The following is a 20,203-nucleotide window of genomic DNA, read 5'->3' as shown; positions in this document are numbered from 1 at the left end:
GTGCGAGATGTCGTGGTATTTATTTTTTCGACGTCGATCACGTTGGGGTTAGATTCAGGATATATCAATTAAAATGTTCCTTTTAGAACTATGGTATCGTGCAACTTTGTTTAATGGTTATACTGTGTAGACTTTAGATAATTTAAGGTCAAAATAGTACTCAACTTCCAATTTTTTCCAATCATTATAAAAATCCTCGCCAAATGATGGTATCAATTTGTGAATAAATGCACAAGCAAAATTGAGAAAAAGCCCCAAAAAAAAAGTCAAAGAGAAGGAATGCAACGTCACCTAATTTCCACACCAAACCATAGCGATGGTCTCTAGGAGTAGAACTCTTTCCACGGCGTCATTTCTCTGATTTCACTTTACTGCGTCGCTGTCCTGATTTCCCTTCAAACCAAAGTCAAGGACCCAAGAGGCCAAGACGAAAGTAGTTTTCCGAAACAGGGGCCGAAAAAGGAGCACGAGCAGCGTGCAGAGGCGCGGCCGAAATGCGCCCGGATCAGGCAAAGCATCCGCACCCACCACGGCAGCGGCGGGTGCGCAAGCGTGCCGCGTGCAGAAGCGCCTGCGCCTCCCTCACTCCCCCACGCACTCGCCCTTATCATCCAGCCTCTTCTCCCTCCTCCCTCCTCCCCCCATCCCATTCGGGGCCATTCCCATCCGCCCCCACCACGCCGGCCCACCGCCCACGCCATCCCCCCCTCACCCGTTTCCCCACTCGCTTGCAGTTGCTGCGAGCGGACACCACACCGCTGCGCTTCGCACACAAACCAGCGGCAGTAAACAACTCCCATCCCCGATTAAATTCTCCCCGCTCCCAATCTCCGATTTCGAGGACGCCGGCGGAGGAGAGGGGATTTCCGAGGCGCGGCGATCGCGATTGGAGCGGCCCGCGGCTGGAATCGCCGAGGAGGCGGGTTGGAGTGGATTGGGGGGAGTGAGTGAGGCGGCGATGGGGCGGCTGTTCCTGATGCACCTGGACGGCAACGTCTACAGCTGCAAGCACTGCAAGACCCACCTCGGCCTCGCCGGCGACATCATCTCCAAGGTCCGCCGCGGCCCCCTCTCCTCCGCGCGCCTGTCTCTCCGCGCTGACAGAATTTCCTAGTTAATTTTCGGCGTTCCCGCGGCCGATGTGCGGCGGCAAGACTGACGGCGGTTTTTTTTCTTTCTATTTGTGCATCGGTTTCTTCCAGGCCTTCCACTGCAAGCACGGGAAGGCCTACCTCTTCCATAAGGTGTAAGTGGCCTCCTGCCCCGCTTTTCTTACTCCACTTGCTCGTCGATTTAGTCTTTAGGGTGCAGCGCCGGGGGTTGTGTGAAAATTTGGGGAAAATGCAGCACTCTCCTTTCCATTTCACCGCGGAATGTGGCTGGCTTTGGCCAGTGTGAATCTGTCCGGCGGTTATCCGTCGTCATCGCGAGAGCCTTATCTACTCCTCTCTGAAACCAGGAGAGGCTTGAGAGGTCTGAAGTGCCTTGACTTTTGAGGCTGATGCCTACTCTTTCAGAGAGAAGTGATTCTGTGGCTGAAAGTGATTCTCTTTGATTCTCTAGCATAAACTCTTAAAATCAGGATGGAGAATCACTTCACAGAATCAAGAGAAGCTACTTTTCCAGCTCCCAGCCTCTTAGTTCATTTCAGAGAATCACTTCACGGAGAATCACTTCTCTCTGAAAAAACTGTTTGGCAGAGATCCTGCTGGAATCAACAGAGAATCAGCTCTGGGAGCTCTACCAAACGCACCCTAAGGGTCCATCTAGATTATTTTCAGCTCCCTATGTCTAAAACTGATCTCTGGTTTAATCTGTAACACCTACATGCATACAACATTAATATAAGTGCTAGTATGTTGCCTCAACAAAACAAGTTTTTAGGAGCTGGTTGATATGTAAGGTTTTATTATTGGGGTTAATTGTGCACCATTTCAAATTTACATCGTTGCCTTCATCTCACCCATATGTGAGGAGGAAGTATTGAAGCAGAGTACATTACCCATATTTTCAGAGGTCGATGACCCCTTTTGGAGTTTGGATCCTTCTTTTCTAAGCAAAAGTTTTAGTCTAAATTTCTTCTAATTGCTTTGTTTCCATACCTTACATGTGCTGGATCAGCTTTCTATGAACCGACTATATAATCTATTTATATCTCATGTCACTATGACAGTACCATACCAATATAAGGCTCTTAGTTAGGAAAGGAAATGTCGAGTGCACATTGAAATGGTTTCCTTTTCCATTACTGGATTCTTCACTCTTCTTTCCAATAAAAATCTTCCTTTGGATGAACTTTGATTTCAGTTATCAAGTCGCTAATCAATATCTTTGGTCATATACACTATGACACTAGCTATCTCCCTAGCTTTCCTTAAAGTGTATTTTATATCTGATACAAACCCAGTCCATACAAGGGAACAGTTGAGCTAACCAGGTAAGCCTGATTTCAGGCAAAGCACTCCATGGACTACCATCCATGAGCACTCAATTATTGTCAGAGTTCGGGGAGCTCGCTGTTTAAACTTCTGGTTCAGAAGAAAGTAATATACTGTAATTTCTCAATAATGGGGCTTAAATGATTTGCCAACGAGAGGACTACATTTGGTAGTTAACAATTCAATGTTGAAACAGTTCATTAGATCCAATATGCATTTCACTGTTTGGTAGGATTTAAGGTGCCATTTTTCTGGAGATGAGTTATACCCTACAGTATTCTGTCAGCCAGCAGATGTTTCATTCACTCATGTATGCTGTGCCCAGTGTCAATGTGACTCCTGGAGTAAAAGAAGATCGCTTGATGATGACAGGAATGCACACTGTTTCTGATATCTTCTGTGTTGGCTGTGGATCCATTGTTGGATGGAAATATGTAAGATTCGTGAAAATTATTTCGTATTCTGTGTATTGTCTAGCATCTGAGTTTCATGATCCCCTTCTCTAGGAAGCTGCACATGAGAAGAGCCAGAGGTACAAGGAAGGAAAGTATATTCTGGAGAGGTGATGACCACCATAGTCATTGCAGTCACGGCTTTTTCTGCTTTTCCCCTATATTGTTCATTTTATAATCTCACTTGATGATCTGTAAATGTTTGTCTGTTTCAGTGGTGCCTAAAGCTGCTTTTGGCTTTATTGTTAGCCTGGAACTTACTTGAATAAACTTTTATTCTAAGCAGGTTTAAGGTGTCAGGCCCTGACGGAAGCCAGTACTGGATTGCACCTGATGCTCATTTGGTCGGAAGCGATGCCGACGATGTATGAGGAGCGATTCGCCAAGCTCAAGCATGTTGTTCATCCCCTGTAAATAACCTGTGTGGTGCTGGTCTTTAGCCAGCCGGGGATTGCTCCCATTGAAAGAATCCCCGGCGTAAATGTTGTTGTAGGTGACCTGGTCATATCCCTCCTGTCTTCCCTGCCAACTCAATTGGATGTTTCCGTCTGTATATGCTTGTAATCTGTGTTGCTTAATGATCCAATAAAAGTCCCGTTTCTCAAGTGTCGTTCGGGAGGGCCCCTCCTAAAATGGATTCACTGTAGTCAAAGTTGGTGAAGCTAAAAAAAAATAAAAATAGTGGCTTCAACTTTTAAACGGCTTCACCAAAGCCAAAGCTGCCTCAGATTACAAAATGGCAGCACGCTACCCAGCACGCTACAGTACATCATCGAGCCAAAATAAGTTATCCTAAACGGAACCTTAGATTTGGATCTTTTAAATTGTAACAGATAACAGAGTACAGATCCAATTTTCCCGGGAAACAAACTAACTGACGAAGTATTCGCTTGAGTTACCAACGCTAGGACTCCGTCTTCCTGTTCTTCCGATCAGAGGAGAGGAGGCCCGCCCGATGGAGGGCGGCATGGACACGCCGATCCCCGCCGCCGCCACGCCCGTGGAGATCGCGGCCGCGGCTGCCATGGGCGCCGTGACCGAGATGACCAACCGCCCCACCCTCGACGGGGGTGACGCCAGCAATGGCCGTCCCCTCGAGCTCGAAGACGCGGGGCGGCAACGTCTACAGGTGCAGGGGATGCCGCACGCACCTCGCCCGCGCCGACGACATCATCTCCGAGGTGTGCGTCCTGCATGCAAAACTTTAATATAGCAGCCAACTGGAATAACATAATCATAATCTCAGCAAATATGATTAACAATCAGATCAGATCACGACGTACCGGGAAGTCATGATGACAAGGAGTACCGACGGGACGACAACAGTGTTGCGGACGTATCGCAGCAGCCGGCGTTGAAGACGACGGTACGCTGCAGCGCCTAACTTGGACGGAGGACGAGCCGTGATGACGAACATGAGCAGTCACGCGGAGCGCTTCCTAAAAACCTTATTCGCCCTTTCTCAATGCAGGATCATAACTCTTCCGCTCGCCGGTGCACGCCGACGCAACGGAATGGAGAAGACTACTGTAGCGGCGCAACAGTGTAGAAGAGGCAAAACCTAACTCGTACCGACCACTTAAGGGATACCCCAACCTAGAGGCCTTCCCATATAGTAGTCTATAATATAGTAGTCTATGATGCGTCTTTTTCATAAGGGGGTGGTTCGTATTTATTGGGAGGAAAACTCCCAACACACTCATCTATTAGCGTTACGGGACTAATAGGTGGTGTACCCCCTCTTACGCTAATGGATGTTTGAGATTTATCTAGATCTAAGGGTTCTTTAGGAGCTCCTAAAATTCGTATCACATCGACTGTTTACATACTAATTAAGAGTATTAAACATAGACTAATTACCAACCTAATTTCACAGTTGGAGGCTAATTTGCGAGATGAATCTATTAAGCCTAATTAGTTCATGATTTGACAATATGGTGCTACAATAAACATGTGCTAATGATGGATTAATTAGTCTTAATAGATTCGTCTCATGAATTAGCCTCCATCTGTGTAATTAGTTTTATAATTAGCTTATATTTAGCTCTTCTAATTAACATCTGAATATTTGATGTGATATGAACTTTAGTCCAGAACCAAGTACCCCTAACACGTCCTCTCCTGTCTCGTTGCTTTGTCGGCGTCTTCCCGCGCGCGAGGCGAAATTCCTGGCTAAGTTCGGCGTCGCAGCGACGGAGAGTGTGTGCGTGTGATGAGAGATTTTGTCTTGATTTCAGGACTTCTGCAGCCAGCACGGGGGGCTTACCTCTTCGACAAGGTGTAAGTGACCTCCTGGCTCCTGCCCTCACTCTCCTCCCTCAGTTTGTCCGCCTATGTAAGCTCAGCTTAATCAGTGCTCTGGGATCTAGAATTTGATGTTTAATTCAATCAGTAATTCAGTATTTGGTACGATCTCGGTTCCTTTTCACTTGGCATCCTAGAACCTGTGCGATCATACTTTTTAAAGCTTTAAACTACCTAGTAGACTATAAGGTGCAAATTTCATTTATATTTTTGAAACTATGTAGATTCTAGTGTGCAGTTTTGTCGAGGTTACTGACGAGTTACACCGAAAAACATTTGTCTTAACTTGACTCTATTATATCCAGTGTCAACGTGACTGTTGGGGAAAAAGAAGATTGCATGATGGTCACAGGGGTGCATACCGTTTCTGATATCTTTTGTGTCGGCTGCGGAGAGCTTGTTGGATTGAGATATGTAAGATTCTGTAACGAGTGCTTTGTAATCTCCTGTGTATCGAGCTGACATCTAAGTTGTATGATGCCTATGCTCTAGTAAGCTGCATATGATAGGAGCCAGAAGTACACGGAAGGAAAATTTCAATCGGAGAGGTGAAACACATTACATACGTAAACACATGCAACACATTCTATTTATTTACTTTTACCATATATTAAAGTTCGTTTTTGCTGTTATTATTTGTTTAAACAAATCTATGGTGCTTTGCTGTCTGCTTCTTCCAGATGGTCTGCTTGCTCTGACGCACAACTGCAGCAAATCAGCACCACTATGCCGGCAAGAGTTACTGAGTTTCCAATTCAGTACTTGGGGTTACCGCTGATAGTGGGACGGCTCAAGAAATCACATTTGCAGCCACTAGTGGATCAAGTTGCAAACTGCATGCCAACATGGAAGGCAAGTCTCATGAACAAAGCTGGCCGTTTGACTATGGTGAAGGCAGTAATGAGCTCCTCATGCACACATACACTGATCTCTCTGAAAGTCCCAGATTGGGTGTTCCATGAGATTGACAAACGCCGGCGTGGCTTTCTCTGGGCAGCTAAACCATCTGCACACGGGGGACAATGCTTGGTGGCTTGGACAGTAGCCTGTAGACCAACTCATCTGGGAGGACTCGGCATTCCTGATCTCAGGCTCATGTCTCAGGCTTTGCGCATACGCTGGCTCTGGTTACAGAAAACAGAGGATAGCAGACCCTGGAAACACCTGCAGCTTCAGTTTGCGAATGACAGGGTGCTACAGCATCTCTTTCAGGCTTCCATTAAGGTCCAACTCGGAGATGGCAATTTAGCCCTTTTCTGGTGTGATAAATGGAACGAGGATTGCTCACCCTGTACCATTGCGCCGGATTTGTGCAATCTAATAAGACCGCGCGTCAAAAAGAAGCGAACTGTGGCACAAGCCCTGAACCAGAAGCAATGGATTTCTGATATTGTTGGACCGGCTACAGTAACCGCACTGCACCAATATGTTCACTTATGGCACGCGATGGATCAGATTCAATTGAGCCCCGGCGTTGAGGATATGGTCACTTGGAAATGGGAACCGTCTGGCACATTTTCAACAAGATCAACATATAGGGCTCTCTTCTATGGCGCAGCTACATTTGCCGGGGGAGAATTGATTTGGAAAGCTTGGGCTCCACTAAAGGTGAAGATGTTCATGTGGTTGGCCTCCAAGGATCGCCTTTGGACGGCAGATAGAAGGCACCGTCGTGGGTTACAGGACAACACAGCATGTGCTCTTTGCAATCAGGAATCTGAGACAGTTGATCATCTTTTCACTCACTCTCCTTACTCCCAACAAGTCTGGCAGAACGTCGATACACTCCTGCATTTGCAACATCATGCACCTAACGATGGAATGGGAATCATGGACTGGTGGATCCACAAACGAGAGGCAACAAATGCTCGGCTGAGGCAAGGCTTGGACTCTACCTTTATGCTAACTTCTTGGAAATTATGGAAGGAACGAAATGATCGGGTGTTCACCAGAGGCTCATTCAAGCAACCGGCACAGCTGGTGCAGAGTATTTTGGAGGAGGCGCTGCTATGGTCTTGTGCAGGCGCTAAGCAGCTATCCATCATAGGCTGGCCGGCACCAGTGGAAGCTCAACGTCAGTAACGTGTTAAGGCCACAGCCCTCCGGTTGTTTGTTTCCAAAATGTAATACCTATAAAAACTGAACCGTGTGCGTGTGCCCGGGAGGCCCGCGTTGTAATTTGAACTATTTTAACTTTCATGCTTAAGCAGGTATCAGTTAAGGAAGCAGCAGTGACTAGGTTGCACAGGTGCTCATTGCGGCTGGAATACTAAGCATGTGTTTGGATGGGAGACAATGTAGGACGGGACGGTCCCGTCCCACTTTTGTGGAATGGGACGGTCCCGTATAGTGTTTGGTTGAAATACGATGGGATGGTTCTATCTTGTGTTTGGTTGGAGAGGTTGAGATGGATGATGGATGATATTTTTGACACCGTTAGCTACAGTATTTGTGGGTCCCACCTGTCACCCTATATCTATTTCTATTTCTTTTTTCCTTTTTTTTTCTTTTTCCCCATCTTCTCTACTTCTCACCGCCGGTCATGGAGACCTCCGCCTCCCACCCGGTCGGCCGACGCCGCCTCTGCCCCACGGCCGCACCCAACCGCGCCCGCCTCCGCCCGCAGGAGCTCCGGCCGCGGCCCCATCCGGCCGTGCTCGTCCCGGTCGTGCCCGCCTTTGGTCGCGCCCACCTGAAAAGAAGAAGCAGGAGCTCCGGCCGCGGCCCCATCCGGCCGTGCCTGCCTCCGGCCGTGCCCGCCTAACGAAGAAGAAGCAGGAGCTCCGGCCGCGGCCGCATCTGGCCATGCCCCGCCCCGGCCGTGCCTGCCTCCGGCCGCGCCCGCCTAACGAAGAAGAAGCAGGAGCTCCCCGCCCCGACCGCGGGAGCTCCGGTCGTGCCCGCCCCGGCCGCACCCGCCTGACAAAGAAGAAATGGCGCTGACGGAGACGAAGTGGGACGCCCCCGTCCACTCGTTTTCGAGGGACGGAGGTATCCCGCATATAGAGAGAATATTCTCTTCCAGGGATGGACTCGTCCCTCGTATCTCCGAACCAAACGTGGGATGAGATGGGATCGTCCCATCCCGTCCTACTCCAATGGAAGGGACGTGAGTGTGATGACCGGTCCCTAATCTTCCGGGTTAACCTTAATCCTAGCCCTTGATCGTAGTCATCTGTCTTGTTTTGCCGCGCCCGAGTGCTCAGCCTTCCGCCCTGTCCCGACCTCTGAGGCCCGACCTGTAACGACCGACCCCTAAACCTTCCCAGTTAATCTTAATCGGAGCCCTTGACCTTAGTCATCTGTCTTGCTTGACCGCGCCTAAGTGCTCAGCTATCCGCCCGGTCCCGACCCCTCTCCGCTTCGCTCCTCTCCCGACCCGGGCAAGCACAGCCCACCGTCGGATCCTGCTAAGCATCCTCAACCATCCGTTCTATCCACCCGGTGGACGCGCGAGATCTTTTCCCCAGATCCTCCGCGACAGGCGCACTCGAGTTGCATGCCCGCTTCAGCGCCTTCCTGCCGCGTGGCTCGTCTTCTCCGACGCCCGCCGCTCAGTTTTGTCTCTGGCAAGCGACCAAGTGGGTTCTCGCGCCCCCTTCCCCAATGGCAGCGGAAGCCCCTCTGCACCCCTTTCTGCAGAGCCTCGCCTCCCGCGCCCATCATCACGCCGCCAGATCCCGGCCCCAGAGCCCGATGTCGCCCGTCTTTTCCGTCCCTTCAGCCACAGTCGCGCCGCCCGGTCGCCGCTACACGACGATTCCTCCATCGCCAACCCCGACCGCGGCCGCGACAGCTCTTTTCTCCCCCGCCCTGTCAGAAGCCGACCGACAATCTGTTGCTCCGCGCTCGCCCGCGCCCGCAGCTGCCTATCTTCTCACCTGTGCGCCCTCGATTCTAGCGTCGTTAAACCGGTCGCTTCTATCAAATCTTCCGCACGGCGACGCCCGCTTTCCGCCAAATCTCAACCACCGGTCTACCCGCCCCTACGCCGCCCTGACGGCAGAACGCAATGATCGCTGGCGTCACCCCCGGAGTTCTGCACCACCGCCCTCTTCGCTCAATCGCCGCCCCGGCAGAGCACTCCATTGCCTCTCCCCGGCCTTCGCGCCGCTCCCCTTCTCTCTCTCTCGCGCCGCTTCCTTTCTCCATTCCAGCAGCTATAAAAGGAATGCACCAGTCGCCGGAGTTCCCTCCGTCATTGTTGCCTTCAGCCTTCTCTCGCTCCCTGCTCAAGCTCCTAGCGCCACCCACCAAGTTCTTGAGGAGTTCATCTCTCAGATTCTCTCTCAGTTTTCTCCAAGTCACCCCGCCGCTTGCTCCTCCGTGTTGCGTAAAAGCTCTCTTGTGATCTGCAAGAAGCACCGCCGCGCCGTAGCATTCCCAGTCTTAGCCCTTGTTCGAAGCTTTAGTCCCTCCGCCCAAGTCTGCTTCTTCACGACCCCAAGCTTTCCTTTCAGGAAGAAGGTGAGTTGCCGACCCCAGTCCGCCTCGCCCGACCCCTCCTATCCGCCCGACCCCGGTTCCGTCTCGCCCGACCCTATCTGTTCCGCCAACCCTTATATCCGCCTCGCCCGAGGGCTTGGCTGTGATATTTTTTCTTCAACCCGAGGGTGTATGTGTAAAACTGGGGAACCCTTCAGCGCTTGCGTCTAAGGACCCCGGGTATACCACATCCTCCAGTTCAAGGATCAGATCATGAGTTCCTTTCCTACCCTTACCTCTTGATCATCATCAGCTCTCTTGAACCACCATAACCTCCTGCTCCTTGTCGCGAGTTTCTGGGCTCAGGCGAGCCAGTGTTGCTATTGAAATAACTGTCTATGCTAACCCTTGCATTGCATTCGTGTAGAGCTGCACCTCGCCGACGGCTTCTACGAGCTTCACCCGGCGCCAGAAGAAGAAGGTGTAGCCGAGCTCCTGCCCGCTGAAGCCGAAGTCGCCCCCGAAGTCGAGCAGTTCCCGTCCTCCTTGCTTGAAGGCAAGCCCCGGTTGCATGAAAGTCCTATGTGTTTTACCAGACTTGCGCATGCCTTTTGTAACATGCTTGTGCATTTACGTATAGGAGTTGTGTGAAACCCTAGATACATGACTTAGTTGTCCCCATGATCTGAGCACTAGCTGTTGGACCGTGTAGTCGCCTTGCTTAACTAGGAGACGGTAAAAGTCGACTGATCTCCTGTCACTCGCGAGTTGTAGGAGTTGGATGTCTATCTTCTGTTACAACTATAAGGACGATGGACGGGGCAGGGTTTTGGGTAACTCTTTGGTGGTCGGATGTTAGCCCCGTCTGTCTATGAAATCTTGCTAAGGCCCGACAGTGGTGGTGTTCGTGATCAAGTGTTTGAAAGTACTAGCCTCATACTTAGTATGGGATGAGGAAGCCTAGTACCTGATTGACCTAGACGTGAGCGGTCACCCCATTGTTCTTGGAACGGAGTTTTCCCTGCTGGTTGTCGCACGTGGTGGCAAGCGTGGTCACAGGACGGCAAACAAACCCCTCAGCCAAACAGCCCTGCATGTCTAGAAGGAGGAGTAGTTCTTACTCCTATCGGTTAAGTCTTGTTGAGCTTAGTAGCTCAGCCTTGTGTGGCTCCTGTTTTTCAGGTGAGGTTGCTGCGCCCGACCCCTCTCTGGTTGGTGCTTGGACGCCCCAGCTTCCGCCAGGCTGGACGGTCGAGTGGGATCCTTCCTCGGACGGCGAGGAGAGGATTCAGTGATGTCCCGGTAGGCCTCACCAGGGATGTCCGACCCCGACGAAGTCTTCCGCTAGTGTTTTTCTCTGTTGTTCCTTTGAATCTTGTAAAAACTCTGATGTTGGATTTTATGACCGAACTAAATGGGTAAACTTGTTTAACTCAGTGGACTCGTTGTATTCTCTGGAACCACTCACCTTCGTGTGAGTTGCTAAACTCGATCCTGTTCAAGTGGTTAAATCGGATGAAATCCGACGGCACTTCGTGTTAACCTGGTTAGGGCAGGAGTGTCGCATATTAGGCGGCTTAACCCTGTCTAATCAAGCTAATCCGAAGTGGATCCGCCACACGACCCCTCTCCGCCTCGCTTCGGTCCCGACCCCGGCGAACCCGGCTCACCGTCGGATCCTTCTAAGTCTTCCTCAAACGCCCGTTCTATCCGCCCGGTGGACCCGCGAGATCTTTTTCCCCCAGATCTTCCGCGACAGGCGCACTCGAGTTGCATGCCCGCTTCAGAGTCTCCCCGCCGCGTGGCTCATCTTCTCCGACGTCGCCGCTCAGTTTTGTCTCTGGCTCGCGACCGAGTGGATCCTCGCGCCCCTTCCCCAATGGCGTCGGAAGCCCCTCTGCCACCTTTCTGCAGAGCCTCGCCTCCCGCGCCCATCATCACACCGCCAGAGCCCGATGTCGCCCGTCTTTTCCGTCACTTCAATCTCAGTCGCGCCGCCTGGTCTCCGCTACACGATGATTCCTCCATCGCCAACCACGACCACGGCAGCGACAGCTCCTTTCCCCGCCCTATCAGAAGCCGCCCGACAATCTGTTGCTCCGTGTTCGCCCGCGCGCCCGCGGCTGCCTGTCTTCTCACCTGTTCGCCCTCAATTCTAGCGCCGTTTAACCAGTCGCTTCTATCAAATCTTCCGCACGACGACGCCCGCCTCCGCCAAATCCCAACCACCGGCATACCCGCTCCTGCGCCGCCCTGACGGCAGAACCCAATGACCGCTGGCGTCATCCCCGGAGTCCTGCACCACCGCCCTCTTCGCTCAATCGCCGCCCCGGCAGAGCACTCCATTGCTTCTCCCCGGCCTTCGCGCCGCTCCCCTTCTCTCTCCCGCGCCACTTCCCTTCCCCATTCCAGCAGCTATAAAAGGGAATGCACAAGCCGCCGGAGTTCCCTCCGCCATTGTTGCCTTCAGCCATTCTCTTGCTCCTTGCTCAAGCTCCTAGCGCCACACGCCAAGTTCTTGAGGAACTCTCCCCTCAGCTCCCCTCAGTTTTCCCCAAGTCACCCAGCCGCTTGCTCCTCCGTGCTGCGCAAAAAAAAAAGCTCTCTTGTGATCTGCAAGAAGCACCGCCGCCGCCGGAGCACTGCCAGTCTTAGCCGTGTTCAAAGCTTTAGTCCCTCCGCCCAAGTCTGCCTCTTCCCGACCCCAAGCCTTCCTTTCAGGAAGAAGGTAAGCTGCCGATCCCAGTCCGCTTCGCCCGACCCCTCCTATCCGCCCGACCCCGGTTCCGTCTCGTCCGACCCTATCTGTTCCGCCGACCCTTATCCGCCTCGCCCGAGGGCTCGGCTGTGATCTTTTTCTTCAACCCGAGGGTGTATGTGTAAAACTTAGGAACCCTTCAGCGCTTGCGTCTGAGGATCCCTAGTATGCCACATCCTCTAGTTCAAGGATCAGATCATAAGTTCCTTTCCGACCCTTGCCTCTTGATCTTCACCAGCTCTCTTAAACCTCCCCATCCTCCTGCTCTTTGTCGCGAGTTTCTGGGCTCAGGCGAGCAAGTGTTGCTGTTGAAATAACCGTCTATGCTAACTCTTGCATTGCATTCGTGTAGAGCTGCGCCTCGCCGACGGCTTCTACGAACTACACCCGGCGCCAGAAGACGAAGCTGTAGCTGAGTTCTTGCCCGCTGAAGCCGAAGTCGCCCCCGAAGTCGAGCAGTTCTCTTCCTCTTTGCTCGAAGGCAAGCCCCGGTTGCATGAAAACCCTGTGTGTTTTACCAAACTTGCGCATGCCTTCTGTAACATATTTGTACATTTACGTATAGGAGTTGTTTGAAAACCTAGATGCATGACTTAGTTATCCCCATGATCTGAGCACTAGCTGTTGGACCGAGTAGCTGCTTGCTTAACTAGGAGACGGTAAAAGTCGAGTGATTCCCTGTCACTCGCGAGTTGTAGGAGTTGGATGTCTACCTTTCTGTTATAACTATAAGGACGATGGGCGGGGCGGGGTTTTGGTAACTCTTTGGTGGTCGGATGGTTGCCCCGTATGTCTATGAAAACTTGCTAAGGCCCGACAGTGGTGGTGTTCGTGATCAAGTGTTTGAAAGTACTAGCCTCATACTTAGTATGGGATGAGGAAGCCTAGTACCGGATTGAACCTAGACGTGAGCGGTCGCCCCATTGTTCTTGGAACGGAGTTTCCGCTGCTGGATGTCGCACGTGGTGGCATGCGTGGTCACAGAACGGCAGAGGCCGGGTCTGTGGAACCTTGCACCAAAGGAAATGGGCCCGACACGGGTTAGGGGATTGATGGGGAAGGTCGACACAGGAAGCGACCTCTGGGTACGTGGATGTCGTGAGGCTAGGTTCACCATGCATGGTTAAAGAACTCGAATCGATTCGTCTGCCTCTCACAGTTTGAGATTGCTTGATCGCTATGTCACCCTGAGTTAATGAGGAATCTGATGATGACATGTTTGTTGATATATCTACACATCTTGTTTGGTTCTATGATTGCTTAGAACAGGTTGCAAAACCTAGACTGGTAAATGAACCTAGAACCAGAGCTAAAACTTGGAAATAGGGTTTTTACTTAGTGCTTTTGGCAACCAAACCCCTTTGCCAAGAAAGCCCTGCATGTCTAGAAGTGTGGAGTGGTTTTACTCCTATCGGTTAAGTCTTGTTGAGCTTAGTAGCTCAGCCTTGTTGTGGCTCCTGTTTTTCAGGTGAAGCTGCTGCTCCCGACCCCTCTCTTGCTGGCGCTTGGCCGCCCCAGCTCCCACCGGGCTGGACGGTCGAGTGGGATCCCTCCTCGGACGGTGAGGAGAGGGATCAGTGATGTCCCGGCCGGCCTCACCAGGACATCCGACCCCGACGATTGCTTCCGCTAGTGTTTTACCTTCTGTTGTTTCCGGAATCTTGTAAAACTCTGATGTTCTTTTCGCAACTAAATCCAGTGGTTAATTTGTTAACTTGGTGGACTTGTTGTACTCTCTGGAACCACTCACCTCTGTGTGAGTCTGCTAAATCGGTCCTGTTCAAGTGGTTAAATCGGAGGAAAAATCCGACGGCATTCCGTGTTTACTCGGCTTAGGCATGAGCGTCGCATATCAGGCGGCTAAATCATGTTTAACCCAGTAGATTCGAAGTGGATCCGCCAGAGTGAGTGGTGTCTCTGATATATGAATATGCAATTCAACAAGCTCAAACTTGCTGTGGACAATTGTAAATAACCGAATTTTTTTTAGAAAAAAAGGAATAGTCTTTCCTTCGGGCATCTGCATGAGTTGTGCCCCTCCAGGTGACAAGCAAATGCTATCACTGAAATCTGCTATGTGATACATTGTTTCTCCACCAGATTTCAGTGTGAGGGCAACCACAATGTGCTCCAAAAGCAGTTCATAAGGACTAAAATATTTCACTCCACCAACCTGACATATTGTGGGAGTGATCCATAAGGCAGCCTAGCAAAAGGTATCCATAAACTTATGAGCTACCTATAAAAAATAAAATAGCAATTTATCTCTCTCATTTCTCTCCCTCTCTCTATCCCTCTCCTTACTTTCCTCTCTCCATGTCCCACCACTACTACCTGCTTTTGGGCTGAGCATTGTAAAATTTGCAATAGCTACGGACTACAACATATGGTCCACCATTAAGGACTACTTGATCCAAATATATTGGACTTACCCTGGTAAATAAAGCATAGTGTTATGCAACTGATCACTGACCCTGTGTGAACAAATGAGTAGGGACGGAGGGAAGGAGACATGTGCAGCCAGTTTGCAGGCCTGCTCCTTAATCCATGCATACAGGACAGGAAAACTAACAGATCTACACACAGAAGAGAGCAAAAGGCATCATCTTCCCCACACAATTGCAAGAAGGCAAGATCTACAGATGGGCAACAATAATTACACAGCCTTTTCCAACCCACCACACTAATTTTTTCCCAGTCCCCCCCCCCCGTTTCACATCCGGCCTCATCTCAACCAGGGACCGATCCAGTATAGGGTCAATACAAATAGCTTACATTATGGTCTGGGGCACTCGGTTTCGCACAGTGGGAAGGGGATGCGCGTACCTAGTGGATACTCGTCGCCGGCGAAGGTCCCGACCAAGAACTGGCAAGGCGCGACACCGCTCGCCCAGCCGTCGCCGAAGCCCCTACCGTGGACCCTGGTCGGCATTTTTTGCGTGGAGGCCCTCCTGAGAGGATTTTGGTGGAAGGACTGGCCATCTATCTAGGGTTCCGTGACAGTTCATTTTTCATTGTCGTTTCCTAGAGATTTTGCTCTACCAAAGGAAACTCATCTGGCTTTTGCTCCATGCCCAAATCGTTTGTATTAGAGCATCTTCGATGATATTGATAGATATATAAGGAATTGGAATTAAACTTGGTATTTCTCACCTTTCACGCACCATCGATAATCCGGCAAGATTCAAGCCATCTCCCCATCTACTCCATCTCTGGGGAGCTCCAATGAGGTCACAAGGTTAAGGGTTTGTAATTCGAGCTTTGATGAGTTTTTTCTTGCATCTTTGGATATAGACAGACAGTTAGGGTGGAAGGTTGGCTTGATGATGCAGACGGTTGCTAGGCGGGGCAGGAGGCAGCGCGGGAGGCGTCGCTGCCGGATGGTGGAGGATGGAGGATATTCAATGAGAAGTGACGGAGCGGGGGAAGCTTGTTCTAACGGTCTGTGTGGGAAGAGGACAAGGGAATGGGGGAGTATTGTGGTGGAGAAACTTGTTGCTGTTAAATCGTATCATACAAAGATAAGGCACCCGAGGGCTAGGTCAAAATAACCGGATAGAGAAACGGAGGAGTGTGGTCAAAATGAGTGAGCTTGAGCCCTTTCTTCCACTTGGGATAATGAGAGGAATTTTCTACCCTTCACATGGGTACGCAATTACAATTAAATCCTTGAATCTAAATTTTACCATGAACTAAGAATTGAGGTTGCCTGCATATTAAGAGAAAAACACTTCTTCATTCCCCCAGAATATGCATACTCTAATATTGTAGTTATGACACATTTTTCATATAATATAGTTAAATGTTATATGCATATTGAAATGTGTCATAACTGGCTACTAACTATTAGCTTATTTTTATCTATCTTCGTATATTATCTTCGTCACTTTCTAGAAAAAAAATTAATATAAATGTCTTTGTAGCTAGCTGAATTGTTAGTGTTGAAGATGCCCTTATGACTCTTTTAGAGGGTTTAACACCTAAATTTTGGAGCCTTAAACTTGCCGATGTATGTGCTTTATAATGGTGAATACATGAAGCAATAATGCTAGTACTAACTGATGGAAACGGCAAGGGTCGAAGGATCTTGCCGACTGACGATGCATCTTGACGGGTGCACTTCATGGTCTGAAGCTCCAGCGGCGTCGTCTGAACAGAAGTAAGACCTGCCTCATCCGGATGCTATAAATCCTTATCTGGGAACGTAGATTGAGTTATGCGGCCTGCGTGTCAGGGTGCAAGCGAGGATCGCCAGACGATCTGATTTTTGCAGCCGTTGTTGAACCGTTTTCGTCGCACTCACAAGTCTTTCTCGTCAACAGGATAACAATTTAGAATTTTTTAAAAAATGTTGGACCGAAACTATTCAAATTTGTTTATCTTTTCCCTGCTGGAACAGGGGTGTGGGCATATTCGGTATTACACACACTGTGATGGCCTCTGAAGTCCACGACCCGGGATCAGCTTTAAGCAAACGAGGTCTTCGCTGGGGACGATTGCCAACCACTCCGTCCTCTAGACTCCGATCATCCAGTTCTTCCGATCCGATCATAGAGAGGAAACCTCGCCCGATGGAGTGCGGCAGGGGCACGCCGATCCTGGAGCTCGACGACGCCAACGGCAACGTCTACCGCTGCAAGCACTGCCGCACACACCTAGCTCTCACCGACGACATCATCTCCAAGGTCCCTCCTCATGTCGTCTCGTGGGCCCCGACTTCCAGGGTTCCTTAGCTGATGATCTCAGATTTGTCTTTGTGTTCCGGTTCCTTCCAGGATTTCTACTGCAAGAACGGGAAGGCTTACCTCTTCGATAAGGTGTAAGTGAGCTGCTGCCCTCTCGTGCCTCACTTTTTGTTCGCCCATCTAAGCTAAGCTTACTCAGGAGTCAGGTCGCATACTCTAGGATTAAAATTCGATGTTTTATTCGATCAGTATTCGGTTCTGTCTCAGTATTCAGTGGATAACTCATTAACTCGAGTCCATTGTGCCCAGTGTCAATGTGACTGTTGGAGAAAAAGAAGATCGTATGCTGATGACAGGGATGCATACCATTTCTGACATCTTTTGTGTCCGCTGCGGAGTGACTCTTGGATGGAAATATGTAAGGATTCTGTAACGACAAAAAAATTCTAGTCTCGTTTGTATCGCCCAACGTCTAAAAATGCATTTATTCTACTCTAGGACGCTGCGGCTGAGAGGACCCAGAAATACAAGGAAGGGAAATTTATTCTGGACAGGTGATCATCAGATGTCTTGTTTTCACAATTTATTCGTTGTTGCTACATATTGTTCACCTTCTCTTGTTGTTTGCAAACACTGTACAAATGCACGCTGACTACTTACCCCTATCGGTGCGTTTGGCAACTACTCCCTTCGTTTTTATTTAAAGTAAATTGCACCTATCATACAACAACTTGTGAGGAGGATGTAGATTAGTTTAGCAACTTGTAAAATGTTCAATCTAGTATAATAGTTTAGCTGATGAGTGCAGATTGATCCAACAACTTGTAAAATATTAAATTTAGTCCAATAACTTAACAAATTGGTGCAGTATAGTCCAAACATTACACCTACAATGTATTAAGCAAAGTAGATAGGCATGTGAATTTTCTTCCGGTTAATAATTCTTAATTATAGTCCATAAAAGTTGTTGATCATGACCAGACTGTTGCTTCTCAAATATGTATATAACTTATTTATTCATTACTAAAAATTAAATAATATTTAAATTACACGATTAGTATTACCGAAAGACTAAAGTTCATAATAGAGATCCTGGGACCTTAGGTTTTCTTTGCGCTTCTTCTCATGTATTCAACAACCGTACGCAAGCATATTTGTCTATTTTATCTTATTCTCCCTAGGCTTTAAAAAAATATTTATGCCAAACTCCTAAACAAGTATAGTTAGTATGTATTACCATATTGGTTTTTTTGTGTTGTTGAACAATGCACGTAATCAAACATGTAAAAAACAATGATAGTGAACTTATATATATTTAATATGGAAATAAATATTCCTAATAAAAATTAAATTATTGTATAAAAAATAAGTAATATGAAGACATAACATTAATTTCTTAAACACCGAAGGTTCATTAAATACATTTCCATTGTGACGCGTAATGCTCAATAATTTGTTCCGACGTGAATATAAACCTGATCTGCCATTAGCTAATATGTTGCTTAGTATAATATTTGGACTGCGGATGCACCAATTGGTCAAGTTATTGTACTAGATTGAGCATTGTACAAATTGTTGGACTAATCTACACCCACCTCACAAGTTGTTGTATGATGGGTGCAATTTACTCTTTTATTTATAATGTGCACATGCATATCAAGATTCAAACTTTGCAATCTTTGACTAATAATTTAACTATTATTTTTTTATTTTATAATGTATACTTTATATGATCAGATTCGTAATCAAATATACTCTACAATGATTGTAATGATTGTAAGTTTGTAACCGTAAACAATATAATATAAGATAAATAAATGGTCAAAGTGTTATTTGGAAGATCGTGTCAAGTCATACCATGCCTTGTAAACATAGATGGAGGGAGTTATCAAGAATAGAAGCTAAACTTATGCCTTGCATCCAACTACTTCATGTGAGATGTGACTTTTATGTGAGACGAGAGAGGGCGATAATCCAACCGCTGGCTACACGCTCAGTTCACCCAAATAATAATTTTGGCCTATCACGATGGTATAAGAAGGCACATATATATGTATTGCTTTAGTTTTATCCTAGGACTAGGATTCACTTTAATAGCATTGTATGCTTAAGCAGGGATCAGCTGCTGGGGCCTGAATGAAGCTACTACCAGGTTGCACAAGATTCTCAATAGTAATATGGATTGAATAATACAAGCATGGTGTATGTATGGACCACTGCAATTCGGCAACCTCAGCTTGTGTAACACTGTAAATATAACATGCTCCCGTGCTGTGCTGTGCTTGGGAACAATGGTGTTGTGCCTTCAACCTTCACACACTTTTTCTCTTTTGGTATGCGCGTGTGTAGTTGTGTCATGCTGTATGGCGGCCGTGACGTGTATGCGTTTGTGTTTCTGTTGTCATGCTGTGGAATGTTGTTTTGCCAACATGTTTCGATGAGAAGCGTGTAATACCATATTCCTTTTTATGAAAGGTCGCAAAGGGATTCTCTCCCAACTGTTGTTGCTGTTCTCAAAACACACAATCAGGTGTTACTGTGAGATTTTTTTTGTGTAGAAATGAAAATGAATTAAGCAGCCAACTTAGTGGAACTGAACATGCCGGAATAAAGCTCCCTTCATCAAAGGGGAAAATAATAATGTTCAACCAAGGAGAAGAGGATATGTGCAGCTCTGCACTTTAGATCGATATACATGCGCGAAGTGGCCCGGCCCAATGCGCTCTGGGTCAGGATCATGATCGGACACGACGTGCCAGTGGGAATGTGGGATCGCCATCAGAGGGCACCACCATCACGTCCCTGCCGAGCTCACCGGACACGTGGACACCACACGCACACTTGTTTGCTTCAAGCATGTGTTTTGCTGCCTGGGCCAGCAGACTTCTCAGGCCGGCGATTTCGAGTGCCCGGTTGGATTTAGCTGACTGGTGCTAGCTGCCTGCTCCAGGTTGCAACCAAACAAGCCCACCTAAACGAATTTTTTACTGGTGGGTATGAATCGAAGTCCCTCGATCCAAAGGTATACCCCACCTAAACGAATTTTTTACTGGTGGGTATGAATCGAAGTCCCTCGATCCAAAGGTATGTTTGGTAGAGTTCCATCTAATTTTAATTTTACGTAGGAGCTGATTCTCTAAG

At 48.6% G+C, this 20,203-nt stretch overlaps 2 protein-coding genes across 4 annotated transcripts; both read left to right on the top strand.

Annotated features, from left to right (window-relative positions):
- Positions 1 to 579: 579 nt before the first annotated feature.
- On the top strand, positions 580 to 3,495 carry LOC117837609 (protein yippee-like). 3 transcript variants are annotated; one of them, XM_034717328.2, is made up of 5 exons: positions 580 to 1,054; positions 1,203 to 1,246; positions 2,725 to 2,872; positions 2,945 to 3,000; positions 3,177 to 3,495. In XM_034717328.2, exons 1-5 carry the CDS (start codon positions 959 to 961, stop codon positions 3,259 to 3,261), a joined length of 429 nt encoding a protein of 142 aa, XP_034573219.1. In that variant the 5' UTR covers positions 580 to 958; the 3' UTR covers positions 3,262 to 3,495. The 3 variants fall into 3 exon arrangements, with proteins under 3 accessions (XP_034573219.1, XP_072146899.1, XP_034573220.1); XM_034717329.2 differs by having other exon boundaries at positions 606 to 1,054; positions 2,764 to 2,872; XM_072290798.1 differs by lacking the exon at positions 2,725 to 2,872.
- Positions 3,496 to 16,823: 13,328 nt separating this feature from the next.
- Positions 16,824 to 19,560, top strand: LOC117836650 (protein yippee-like At3g08990). Its single transcript, XM_034716118.2, has 5 exons — positions 16,824 to 17,062; positions 17,153 to 17,196; positions 17,372 to 17,480; positions 17,561 to 17,616; positions 19,178 to 19,560. Exons 1-5 carry the CDS (start codon positions 16,949 to 16,951, stop codon positions 19,200 to 19,202), a joined length of 348 nt encoding a protein of 115 aa, XP_034572009.1. The 5' UTR covers positions 16,824 to 16,948; the 3' UTR covers positions 19,203 to 19,560.
- Positions 19,561 to 20,203: the final 643 nt, after the last annotated feature.

This window comes from Setaria viridis, chromosome 9 (genome assembly GCF_005286985.2).
Source record: "Setaria viridis chromosome 9, Setaria_viridis_v4.0, whole genome shotgun sequence".
In the NCBI taxonomy this organism is placed as follows: domain Eukaryota; kingdom Viridiplantae; phylum Streptophyta; class Magnoliopsida; order Poales; family Poaceae; genus Setaria; species Setaria viridis.
This window is presented reverse-complemented; position numbering and strand designations above follow the sequence as displayed.